This window comes from Giraffa tippelskirchi, chromosome 4, assembly GCF_054371585.1.
Source record: "Giraffa tippelskirchi isolate mGirTip1 chromosome 4, T2T-mGirTip1v1.2.pri, whole genome shotgun sequence".
NCBI lineage: Eukaryota > Metazoa > Chordata > Mammalia > Artiodactyla > Giraffidae > Giraffa > Giraffa tippelskirchi.
The window spans coordinates 206,753,035-206,766,076 of NC_137278.1; the positions used below are offsets into that span (position 1 = coordinate 206,753,035).

Below are 13,042 nucleotides of genomic sequence, written 5' to 3' on the forward strand. Positions count from 1 at the left end.
AGAGGGTGGCAGGGCACGCCGTGGCAGCAAGCCTCCTCCCTGGCCTGTGACTCCTGCCTTTCCTCTGACTGTAAATGGAGGCCGTGGAGGGCAGGCGTGAGGGGCTTGCATGTGGCCTCTCGCTCGAGGCCACCCTCAGAAGGGAGGGCTCAGGACCACACATCCACCGTATAGGAAGGTGCAGGGGGCCTGGCGAGTGGAAGGAGCCCCGGAAGGTCACAGGTTGGTGACCGTCCCTTGGTACCCTGCTGCCCCTCCAGCCAGACTTGGTCCCCAGAGTGCCGGGGGCCCAGGCGCCAGGCTCCTTGGTTCTGCCTGGCTCACAGGGGAGCCATGGGCTGGCCCCAGCCTCAGTTTCCCCACCTGGGGCCAGCGGTGCCCTTGCCACCTCTTCTTCTGACTGGCCCTGTCGGGCACCCCGCCTCCTCCCCTTGTTTGACCTCTCGACGTAGCTAAGTCGTCACCTCCCGCCTCCTTCTACAAGCCCTGGGGTGTGTGAGTGTGTGAGTGTGTGAGCGAGACTGTGGACATGCGTGTGACTAAGCTGAGGGCAGGAGCTCAGAGCCTCGCCTGGGACCCCCACTGACCAGCGGCTGGCTGCGCTAGGCATCAGCTCAGGGACAGGGGTGAACACAGGTTCAGTGCCCAGGGCTCAGCCCTGGCTGGAGGAGGGTGCCTGCCTGGCCCTCAAGTCCCACCCTCCATCTCCCTCCAGCCGGCTCTCCCCTGCTGCTGAGCCTGACCTGGGGAACTGCCTTGTGTCACCCACCTCCCTCACCTCGGGTCTACCTGAGCCCCTTCCCACGGCCAGGCTCCTCCAGGCTCTGGGTCTCGCCCTTTCTCTCCGGGCCAGACACCTGCCTGCGTGAAAAAGTGGGCAGTGAGGTCCTGCTCCTCCCTGGGCACCTCCTCCAGGAAGCCTTCATCCCTGCTCTGAGCCAACCAGCTTCCCCTGGGCTCCGGCTCTGATCAAAGCCCTGAGCAGTGGTATCCCCAGAGGCCAGCAGACCTGTCCCCCGTCGGGGACTCCCAGACTTGTGACAAAACAGGTGCTGGTGGAAGAGGGGCCAGCTGTGGGGATGGGGGTGGCAGGGAAGGTCCAGTGAGGTCTGGATGAGCCTCTGCCAGGTAGAAGTGCACAGGATGGCCCCTGGGTACAGAGTGACAGGTGACATGGCCCATGGATGCAGGAAGCCTGGGACAGGCCGGGTGTGCAGGGCCTGAGGGGCACGTGGAGGCGACAGAATGTCGGTCCGGGATTCAGGGTGGGAGGAGGGGGTCTGGGGCGCAGGTGAGTGAAAGGACCCAGGGACCCTAGAGATGGTGGCTGCAGAAAAGAGGTGGCAGGCGGGTGACTCGAGAGGACAGAGGAGTTGGGAGGCTGGGGAGAAGGCATGTGAGGCTTGAGAGATGTGACCTCTCGGGGTGGTCACGTGTGTGGTTACATGAGGCTGGGGACAGCACGGGGTTTGGTCTGTGCCCCCAAGCCGGCTGCTGTTCCCGCCATTGCTGCACCCTGCCTGGTCCCTTCTGGGTCTCTGTCAACAGCTCCCCTTCCTGAGAGCCACCCTGTGTGTGTGCTGGGCCCCGGCACAAACAGCCCGGCCCGGCCCACCCTTGGGGTCTCCTGAGCCCAGCCGGGGAACGTCCAGCCCCGTCAGTGGAAGGGGAACCTGTGTGCCCTGCCCAGAGGTGCAGAGGGGCAGGGAGACGGGGGGCTGCCAGCCGTGGGGGGTACACGGGGAGGAGTGCCCGGCTACCTTTCTGTGCCTCAGTTTTCTCACCAGTAAAATGGGAATTACTTTAGCGCCAACTCTCAAGGTGCCTGGGAGGCGAGGCTGTGGGCAGGGCAGGACCCCGAGGAAATCGGGGTTAAAGGTCAGCTATGCTGTGGTCACTGGGCCTCAAACACGGGCGCCTCTGCTTTCCCGGGCTCGCGGGGGCCCTTCAGAGGTGTGAATGTGCCTTCAGGAGGGGCGAGTCCACCTGGCTGGCTGCTGGGCCTACACAACTGAGCTTCATCCCGAGCCTCTGGCCTGCTCTGCTCCCGACTGAGGGCCCTGGACCTGGGAGAGTCCACGGGCCTGAACCCTCGGCCCAGACTACTGCTCACCGAGTGCGTGACCTGGGCTGGGTCTCTTCCCCACCCAGGGCCTGACTTCTTCATCTGCAGAGTGGGGACAGCTGCCTCGCAGGGCTGTGGGGGGACTCACGAGGGCTGACCAGGAAGCAGAGGGTATGGGCTGGAGTGTGCAGACCACCCTGGTGGGGGGCCGGGGGTGCTCACTGCTGGGGAGACTGCAGGGGCTGCTGGAAGCGCCCCCCTGAAGGGAGTGTGAGGGCAGGGCTTGGGGCCCCATCCGTGGCTCCCATGCTTCCAGCCCCTGCACTGTGAAGGGAGACTGGGGGTTCCGGGGTAAATCCAGGGATAGCGCGGCAGTGGGCTCTGCGTCAGTGGAACTCACAGCTGACTGATGAGCTGGAAGGGTCTGCCCAGCCCCAGTTCAGACCGTCCCTGGTCAGCAGAACCACAGCCCCTGAAAGGACTGTGTCTTAGTCTCCCGTAACCCCACATGGCAAAAAGGCTTTGCAGGTGTGATTGAATTAAGGAGCTCGAGATGGGAGATTGCCCTGGCTTATCTGGGCGGGCCCCAGTGTGGTCACAAGGGTCCTTAGAGGTGGAAGCGGGAGGCCAGAGAAAGAGGTGTGGAGATGCAAGCAGGCTCAGAGGGGTGCGGGGCTGCGGGCTCTGCAGATGGAGGAAGTGGCCCCCACGAAGGAACGTGGGTGGCCTCTGGAAGCCAGAAAAGGCAAGGACACGGATCCGTTCCTAGAACGTCCGTGGGGAAAGCGGCCCTTGCTGACATCCGAGTCAAGTTTCTGACCCACGGGAGACATTGCATTGGTGTTTGCCTGAAGGCACTAAGACCGTGGTAACTTGTGAACAGCAGCAACGGGAAACCAATCTGGCGTCTGCTCCAGGCACACTTGTGGGAAAGGCGCTGATTCAAGCCCTGGAGCTGACAAGTCTGACTCCTAGGGTCCCGTGAGTCTAGCAGTAAGCAGGGTCCCAGAGGCCTGTGGTAAACTGAGCTGGGACTCAGATGTTTCTCACAACTTAGTCGGCCAGATAACTGAAATTTATCACCCTGGCCCTCAAATCCAAACATTTTAACTGATTTTAATGGGAATCTAAAGTTGGTTACATCCTTGAGGCTTCTTTCAACATGACTCTGCCTGTTCTTAGCCTGGGCTCAGGGACTGGGGGTAGCCGTCAAAAGCAACTCCTGGGGACGACGCGGACCCAGGGGTGGAGCAGGGCCACCTGGCTCTGAGCGGCCAAAGCCCGCCGCCCTTTTGGGGAGCCCCTGAGGACCGCAGCCAGCCCCGGCATGAGGGAGAGATGCTGCTGGATTTCTGTCCACTCGTGGGTTTGTGCTTCAAAACTCGGGAACCCTGCGCCCCAAAATGCCAGCCCCTGGGGAAACAAAGAGCAGCAGGTTCCCAGAGAGGAACCGAGAGGCTGAAATGGGGGTAAAGGGCCGGGGTTTGAGCTCCGACATTTTGTGTCCTCTGAGGCTTTTTGCTTATGTCCTGGTATTCTTGGCTCTTGGTGTTCAGAGGTGAGCCTGCTAGTTCTACAACTCGCAGACGTCTGAGGGACCTGTGACCTCTGCAGTCTGGGCACAAAATATGTCTGAAATAACTCCGAGTCAAAGAGCCTACAGACGCATATAAAACCTGAATTGTCCATCTGCACCTGGGGAAGGCGAATCGGGGCGGGCAGCCTGCAGTGAGGAGGTGGGCGCTTACCCTCTCTGAGACACGGAAGGGGCTTCACCCTGGGCCTACTGCTGACGTGTGGTCACCGCTGAGGGTGGTGAGGCTGGGCGTGCGCATGCGCCACGGAGCCCCTCGGGGCTGCCAAGAGCAGCCCTGCACCCACTCGCTTCTGGAGGGGCAAGGGAGGCCCCTCTCCCAGTCCTGTCTGACCCACCCTAAAGACAAACTCCGGCCACACAGTCGATAATCAGACCTCAGGGCCAGAAGACACCCGCCAGGCCGTCTCAGCCACCAGGAGGTCGCAGCACACGTGCCCGGCTCTGAGGGAGCCGGGCACCATGGCGGCAGGGGGTCCTGCTCACAGCAGACCACGCAGGGGCATTCCGGCCCCATCTTCTCTCACAACAGCTCCTTGTCTCTGTCCTCCTGTGGGGTCGTGCTGGCCAGTGCAGCCGTCAAGGGCGGCTGAGGGTCTGCCCTTGCCGTGGAACTCCTCCGAGTCTCATCGGCTCCTGAACAAGAGAGCCAGCTCCTTCTCCCCTGCCTCCTCCACATGCCTCCCCGCACCAGGACCTGAAACGGGGCTCAAGCGGGGCTGACAGCCGCAGGCTCCACGGTGTAAACTGCCTGTGCCCGCTCCACGCGGGGGCTGGGCTCTGAACCCCATGTCCCAGGTGTACTTGGACCAGCAGGGCAGGGTGGGGACAGTCGCCTCCCTCACTTTAGGCCGTTCCTTCCCTCTATTTATCCAGCCTGGGAGCAGCTGGGCCCCAGTGGGCTCTACCAGGTGGGGTTGAAGTCCAACAGGCTCCTCGGTCTGTGCCACCCTAGGCTGCTCTCCGAGGGGGCCCATGAAAAGAACTGTGAGCTCTGGAGGAAGGACATGCTCAAGATGGCGCCTTTCCCGGGTGCTTCTGAGGATAACTACTTAGTTCCGGGCGGGTGGTCTTGGCTGTGCGCCCTTGTCCCCCTGTGGCAGGTACTATAGGAAGACCAGAGGACCAGCGGGGGCGGTCTCTTGTTCGGGGGGTCAGACAGGTTCTAAGGGGGTGGGGGTGGGGAGCTTCTACCACCAGGTGGGAATGCAGGGGCAGCCGATCAGCATCCATTTTGCCCACCCCCAGCCCCTGTGCCTGGCGAGGGGTCCCCTGACCTGCCCCCAGGCCTGGGTGCCTATGTCCTCAGGGCTCCCTCTCGCCTCCCAGCCCTGCCCAGGGACTGGGCTCTGGGCCGCTCTCTACCAACTCTCACCAGACAAGAGCACGGATGGGAGCCTTTTCTCCACCCACCTGCCTGATGCTGACTCAGCCCATCCTTCTTCCGCTACCATCCTGTTGTTGGGAAGCGGGGCCTGGCACCTGGGAGCCCAGCTCCTGGTCCTGGCCTGCTGGGCCCTTTGGCCTCGGGCAGCAGTGCCCCCTGTCTTGCAAGTGAGGCCTCGGGGCTCGGGCCCTCTTAGGCCTCAGAGCACCAGCAATTCGCAGGTTCCTGCCACCTCCTCCTTTCTGAGCAGCGAGCACCTCCTCATTTCCACAGCGCTGACTCTCACCTTCTTGCAGTGGGAGTGCACAGGCCTGGCTGCTGGAGCCTCTAAGCTCACCCCTTCCAGCTCGTCCCAGGCCACCTAGATGGCCCAGGTCAACAAGACAGCCCCGCACAGAGAACCTGCAGAGAGCAGGCTTCTAGCCTGAGCCTTGGTTTCCTCCTCTGAGACTTGGGCAGTGTACCACCTGACTCCACAGTTCCCACGGCTGCTGTGACCGAACCGGAGTGCCACAAAGAAGGTCGTGACCACCTCAGGTGACCCGATAGCTGTGTTCCTAGTGCCACCCAGGGGCCAGCAGCCCCAGAAGAGGGGCACTGACGGGCCATAGGGACAAGTGAATGAGGAGACAGACAGCTCTTCTGGTCTGCAGGCTAAGCTTGGCTGAAGACTGGTTATTTTCTCCTTTTTCTTCCCCTGCCCGGCATCAGCCGTCCCGAGCGGCCCCAGGTATTTCCGGGCAAGACTCCTTACAGTCTGGATGTATGGGGCAGAGGGGGCATTGCTTGGAGTGCAGCTGACCTTACAGAGACCCCCCCCAAGGCAAGTGGGGGCCCAAGGAGAACAGGAAAAAGTGGGCTCAGACTGCCAGCCCAGTGGGCTTGGGCTGCGGTCATTCACAGATCTGGGGAGCTTGGGGCCAGAAGGGGATGCTAGGTGATCCTAACTGGTCCTCCCCTCTCTGGGTACCAGGTTTCCCAACTGCAAAACCAGCAGGGTGGACTGGACGCCCCCCAGAGCCCGCTGCCCTGGACCTAGATGTGGCTTTCCCCCCTGGATGTGGCTTCTACCCCTGGACATGGCTCCTCCCGGCGAGGAGATGGATAAGGAGGTGCTGTCCGAGCCCCTGTTCTACACTCACACCCCACTGCTCCTGCTGCTTTGCCAATGCTGGGATCCTAACTGCAAACGCGGACGTTCCTGCGAGGAGAGGGGTTCACAGCACACGTCTCCTTACACGCAGGGGCCCCTAGACACTGGCTCTGGGTTCTTTGTGACAAACACACAGAAATACACGTGTTCAATGAAGGGTAAAAACTTTAAAAAGGGAAAAGTGAGTTCACATCTGGAGCAGAGCCCCCCACACTCACACGTGGCACGCACGACCACACACACGTGGGCACACCACACGGACACACAGCCCCCACACTTGCATACTCACAGTCCACGCGCCAGTACAATACTCCCGGCCTGACGCACGAGCACGCACACAGATGCCCCGCACGCTGGCACATCCCACACACACACACACGCACAAAAGTGCAAGTACAACAAAGGAAGTGGAAGAAAAGTGTTACCCATGAGGAGCCGCCGTTTCACCCGCTTGTCCACATCAGCTACTGACGTGGCATTGAACTGAGAGCGCTCAATTGCAGCCTCATCCTTTTCTAAAACACAAGTAAGGGACAAACACGGAGCCGGTGGTTAATGAGAGCCCACTTCCCGCGGCCCAAGACAGTCAGCCTCTCGGCGTGGCGCACACAAAGCGACTCAGCATGAGGGCAGCGCGGCGTCCTCGCCGAGGGGCTAATCCCAGAAACCTCCAGGTGGCGTGTTTGGGGCAGGGCCGGGGTGCGGGCAGAGGAGGGGTGACTACAGCAGGACACGGATGGGACTCAGGGCCCATCTGCAAGCGACACGCACACAGGAGGCGGCTGCGTTCAGAGCGGACAGGCCCCACGTGCGGACGGACGGCGAGGTGGCCAGCAACCGCCCGAGCTCGCGAGGACGCAGGCAGGCACAGACGCCCGGCTCGGGCTGGAGAGGCAGGCTCAGGACAAGGGACAGGACAAGGGGAAAGCGCCATGAGGTCCGGTGATGGATGCGCCTGGGCAGCGGCAGACACCCCGTCTCAAAGGTGTGAACGTGGGTCAAACACTCATGCAAGATTGAGAACGGAACGTACCGGGGAACAGACACACAGACACACTCGACAGTGGACCCAACCGGACAGACACAGAAACCAGGGGGTCTATTTGGGCAGCGCTGGTTGCCTGCTTGTCAATGGAAGACTGGAGCGAGACAGTGGAGTGGTCAGTGAGGGGCTGCAAGGTGGGAGGGGGGGCGGCCATTTAGGAGTGTGCAGAGGGAGACAGCCAGCTGGCCGGAGCTGCCAGATGCTTCCCGGAGAGAAGCTCGCGAGGTTTTAGAGGGCTTGCACGTCCTTGCTCGGTGGGAGATGTGTGGGGACACTTCCTCCCCTTGGTAGGGGTAGTGGGATGGGGGCCCCGAGGAGCAAGGAGCAAAGGCAGGTGAAAAGTTCTCTGGGCCAGCAGGGAGCCAGGGCCCCGGAGCTGGGCCTGGAAAAGGACTTCTAAGGAGAGGGGAGGGTCAGGGGAGGGCGGGGGAGTTATGTTAGAGAGTAGATCCAAGCAGGGACTTACACATGCAGCAGACATTAAAAGGTTAAAAAAAAAATTAAGAGAGGATGAGCCAGGTGGACAAAGACAAGGTGTTAGACAAGGCTGGGGAGCGTCTGGCCGGCAGCGGTCTGCGCTGGTCCGGGGCCGGCAGAGGTGGCTCCGTTGCAGGCGCGGCCGCTGCGGGAGACCCCAGCAGACAAGACAGCAAGGGGGTCCGGCGGCCCAGGAGAGCCCCCGGGGCACGGTGGAGACAGGGAGAGAGGCGGGAGGGGAGGTTCTAGATGGGATCAGGCTGCAATAGAGACACTGGTCTGAGACCGGGTTTGGCTTTGAATTTTTTGTTTTGTTTTGTTTTCTTTTGGTTGTTTGGTTTGATTTGGCTTTTGGCTCTGGAAATAATTCATGAAGTTCAGTTGTCAGACAAGACAGGCAATCAGGGACCATCACCAGAAAAGCAGGAGGAATGAGATTAAAATGAAACCAAAAACGGCTGTCTGAGAGGAGAGACCACACAGAGGAAGGGAGAACCACGCAGGCAGCAGCACCTGGGTGGAGAGCCGGGGCTGGGGACCTCCGATGCCCCTCCGCCCGACTCCCCAGGGTACAGGGAGCAGTCACAGGGCACAGTAGGCTGCAACAGCAAACCCCGGGCTTCGCGGCTTTGCTGGCTTGCCAACCCTTTCCTGTTACTCGAAAATCCCTCAAGAAATACCTTTCGAGCTGACAATAAGAAAAGGGACTTTAAAAAAAAAATGAACACGATAACTGACTTGTAGCAGGTTTCCTAAGCTTGCCAATGTTGAAGAGAAAGAAGAGGATGAACTCTGGGCACCAACTTTGAATTTCCTCTTTTTCTCAGTTAAAAAAAAAAAAAATTGGCCGTTCTTTTTGAGTGAGGAAAGAACTTACTGGCGATTATAACTTGAGATGATCACAAATACTCAAGCTTCCCCTTGGAGATAACGACCAGGAGGAAGGAGGTGACAGAGTGAAACTGATCGTCCTGTTAACAGGGTGGGTGACGGGAGGGGATACCCGAGAAGAAGGGACCCTGGGGGTAGTGGGTGGGTGGGTGGGGAGGAGCAGGCCTGGTGAGAGGCCCCGTAGCTCGGGAGCGGAAAGCGGCTAAAAATCACCCAGACCTGACCGGGGATTCACACCGGCCCTCTCCCCAGGTGTTCCAGACAGACAAGACTGAAAGCAGGTTCTGAGAAAACCTCTCGGTTTTCCAGATGCTGTGGGAGGCAGGCTTGCACCACGCCGGGGGGCTGTTTGAGGGGAAGGAGTCTCCGGCGTGTCTCTCGTTAGGGGAGGACACCCCCGTGCTTCTGGAACAGAAGCTGCCCTCCAAGGCACACACACTTCCTCCTCCCCACCGGCCACCTGCCTGGGGCCACCCCCTGTCCCCCAACACCAAGGAAGAGGACCCTCAGAAAACCGGCAGCGACCCAAAGGAGAGACGCCTGGTCCTGGGGGCTGGACAACCCTGCTGAGTGTCTGCAGAAAGCTCCCCCTAGGGACGCCCGAAGCCAGCCTCACTGGTCCCACAGGGCGTTCCTCTTCTTGTTTCCCGGAGCTTCCTCCTTGGAAACCAGGACGCAGTGGGGCGTGGCCACTGTCGGGCCACACGGTGGGTGGGTGGGGGAGCATCCCGCGGGGGCGAGCACTTGGCTGGGGCGCCTACTCACCAATGCACGTCCGACCGTCTGAGTGGAGGGCGTACTTCTGGTGGCAGCCGCACATGGGGCCTGTGTCCGTGTCCTCACAGCTGTGCTGGCAGCCTCCATTTCCATAGTTACAGGTTACTAGTTAGGCCCCGAGTGCACATACGTGTGTATAAACAGAACAATAAAAATGATTAGTTTATTGCCGTTGGCCGTTTCTTTTGAGGGGTCGGGGAGGGGCATGAGGGCACAAACTTCCCTGGACATCAGCCCCTCTGGGCTGGTGGACGGAACTGCTCACTCCCTAGAGGGGCCCTGGAGAGGGACAGAGAATGTTCTCTGGGTCATCTGGGCTTCAGACAGGGCACACGGCGGATGCACTCAGATGGTGTTCATTGAAAGAAAGGGATTAAGCTGGACGATTTTATCCTTCCTAGGTTGCAAGGGCACTTTAAGACAGCCGGTCTGGATGGGCCAAATGTCTGTTAATACGGGCTGGACATAAAGCGGTTGGGGTGGGGGGTGGCGGGTCCCTGTGAGAGGCGCTCATTTCTCTAGCTCTTGGAGACTTCTCTTTCTTCGCCTGTGCCTCAGCGTGTGTGGAAGGATGTCCCCATGGACGCCTCTTCTCGCCAAGTCCCAGCAGCCCTCTCAATCTCGATCCATCCTGAGCCCTAATCCTCCCAAGGAAATGTCCGAACAGATAGAACATATGTGCATTAAGTTCATCTCAGATGCAGTTTCGAAAAGGACCTTTTATTTCAACATGTCACGTAGCGTGCAGTGTCTGTGGCCTGTGGGAGCTGGTGCCCTTCAGCCCAGAATCTTAAAACATTTCAGAGCATCAGCACCTGGGGTGCTGAAAAGGGGGCTGAACAAGCAGGAGCCAGTCTGAAGTAGGGAAAATGAGCAGTGCAAGTTTGCTGTAGAGAAAACTCGACTGTTCTCTCCTTCTAGGGTGAGGGGTGTGGCTCAAGGAGACCCAAGATCTCCACAGGAGGGCGTCTTGCTGCCCCTGATTTACTGCTTAAGATGGCAGGGTGCCCACCACCTGGAAGCAAATGGTCCACCGGGGCCTCAAGGACAGGGTGTCTTCCTGGAGACCTTAACTGTTTGTCCAGCATCTGACCTACACTCGGAATTTATTTGAAAACTTTAATAATGATCAAGTATGCAAAAATAAATCTCGGACTAACCACGGTCAGAGGGGCAGAAAATTCCAAATGGGCAGAGCCTGAATGACATCCTATCAGGTGAACCCAGGACAGGGCTGGGGGTAGAAGGCCGCAGCTCCCCGGTGAAGGAGTCCGGGCGTTTCAGAGCTGAGCTCTGCGGCTGCCTCTCCCAGGTCCTCCTTCACCCAGAGAACAGCACAGAGGCTCCGGGGCTTCCAGCCTGAGTGACGCTGGCCCTGACAAACTGGACACACCCAGTCTCCCTGCCAGGTAAGGACGATGCAAGGAGAATGAGTTCTGCTCAGCATCCCGGACACTGACCCTAGTGACCAGAGGCCCCGGTGGGCCACTTCTTCCACAGGGAACTTCACTACCCTCCGAGGGAGGGACCCAACTTCTGGGGTGACATTTCAAGGACATGCAGATTGCTTCGGGAAACAGCTGGGGCTTTGTCCCCAAGCCCTCTGGCCCGACTGCATGGGAGCATCTCTTCTCCCGGCATTCCCCGATGCCAGCAGCCTGGACTTGGGGCCTCTCGTCTCTCTGCAGTGGAGGAGCCTGGGGGAAGCCAAGGCCCCAGGGGCTGCCGCTTAACATGGATCTCAGGTGAGGGCAGAGCCCCACTTTTGGCTGGACATTGTGTGCCTTTCCAGACTGAGGAAAGCCCTATCAGGGTGGGCAGGGGTGGGCCGGTGAGGAGACAGTTCTTCCGAGCTCTGGGTTCCAGGAGATGGACTGCACCCTGCCAGTAACTCTGCAGAGGACCCAGGCCTGTCTGAGGCCGCTCGGTGTGGGGTGGGAGGTGGGCTCTTTCTCTTGCTCCCTCTGCCCAGTAGGCCTACGTGACTCACAGACCACACAGGCCGAGCTGTGCACACCCAGAGAGCTGCCAGCTTGTTCGTGGAAATAAACACTGGAGCCCTGAGCTCTGGGCACAGCAGAGAAGGACAGAGAACACCTCCGCTGGCTCTGGAGGGAGGAAAGTTTGGGCAGAGCCCCTGTGGTCCCAGCTCACAGCGGCAGGCTAGGCCAGGCCTCAGCCCCCAACCCAACTCCAGATCTAGAATTTCCGGGGCCTCAGGTGACCTCAAGGGCGAGCGGGACATCTCAGAGCTGACTTTACGCTAATCCTGCCACATTAACCCCACAGAAGACACCAGAGCTGGCTGGGTGGACGGCCAGGGTGCGGTCCCTCTGAAGGAGGGCTGCGGGGCGGTCACCCTCTCCTTGGATTGGGGAGGGGACTGGACTCTCCCCACACCTGGGCAGCACCCAGCCGTCGAGCAGAGAGGGCGGGGCTGCCATTTGCTTCAGCTGAAGTTCAGGGCTGGAGCTGAGCTCTTCTCTGCCAGCGGTGGGGTGGGGGGAGTCTCAGCCGTGCACAGAGCCTCCTTGTCCCTGACCTCCCAGACCGGCTTCGCCCCTCAGGAGACATTCTCTCAGCAAACCATCCCCTCGTAACACTCGTCCCACACAGAACTGGAGGACTAGGTAGCCAGTCAGTTGGTCCCAGCCACTTCCTGTGGCCCACAACCCTCTCCCTGGCACCGAGGTCAGGGTTCAGCCAGGGCGGGCTTCAACCAGTCTTGCTGACTGAAAGAGTGTGCTTCCCTCATGGCCAAGTCTGTCACATGAGCCTGCCCACGCTACATATGCTGGTCCTTGGCCTTTGTCCTGAGGGAGCTCAGAGTACCCGACAGGGAGGCCTGGGAAGCTAGGGTCAGGCCTTTCCTACTCTGAAGGTTGCCAGGTGGCAGGAGGCTTCTCTGCAGCTGCAGGGACTCATATGGTGCAGAGGACAGGAGGGCCTGGCCGGAGTCCCAGGGCCGCGGGTGGGCTTTTCCCTGCCTGCAGGGCCCCTGATCGGTCCCCTCTTGGGGACAGCGTACGTGCTGATCACCGTGATCCTGCAGGACTGATTAGGAGAGGAAGCCTGCTCCACACCTGGGACCAAACCTGGGCAGAAGGAAGTGGCTTCACTCTGGGGAGTCAACGAATCATGAGTAGGGGCTGCAGCACAAGCTCCCTGGTGACGGAATGTGCTACCTGTGGGTCCCCCAAGCTCTCGGTGACTGAGGGGACCAGAAGACAGCTGAGAGAGGCACGGTGACTAAGGATGACAGGCCGGCGAGGGCCCGCTGCCCTCTCCACAGAATGAAGAATGGGAAGAAAGGCCGTTTCCTTTAGGAGGGCGGTCGGCCTCAGTCTCCCGGTTTAGGGGCCAGGCTGCGCCCGCTCTCAGGGAGCTGGACCCAGGCTCCTCCACTCCACTTTTCTGCAGCAGAAAGCAGGCCTGTCTATGGCCAAGATGGGCGGCGCTCACACTGGCCTCTCTCCACTCTTTCTCGGAATCGGGGCAAACATCCCTTCAGGCCGGGCATCCTGACTGCCGAGCAAGCAGAGGCTGTGCCCTGACGCTCCCCGGGCAGTGCTGGGAGGCTGCCCTGCGGCCGGAGCTTGGAGTGCTGAGTGAGTCCGCCCACTGTCTTATTTCGTTTGCTGGGGAGCTGGGTG

At 60.2% G+C, this 13,042-nt stretch overlaps 1 protein-coding gene across 3 annotated transcripts in view; it reads right to left on the reverse strand.

Moving 5' to 3' along the window:
* SCUBE1 (signal peptide, CUB domain and EGF like domain containing 1) overlaps positions 1–13,042 on the reverse strand; it is a 132,056-nt gene that overhangs the window by 44,819 nt on the left and 74,195 nt on the right. For 2 of the 3 annotated variants that reach the window (XM_081587852.1, XM_081587854.1), the window contains exons 6-7: positions 9,378–9,494; positions 6,625–6,714 (exon numbers count right to left, since the gene is read on the reverse strand). In XM_081587852.1, coding sequence (XP_081443978.1) covers positions 6,625–6,714; positions 9,378–9,494 — 207 coding nt within the window. The remainder of the gene's footprint in view (positions 1–6,624; positions 6,715–9,377; positions 9,495–13,042) is intronic. The other variant, XM_081587855.1, reaches the window with a different exon arrangement.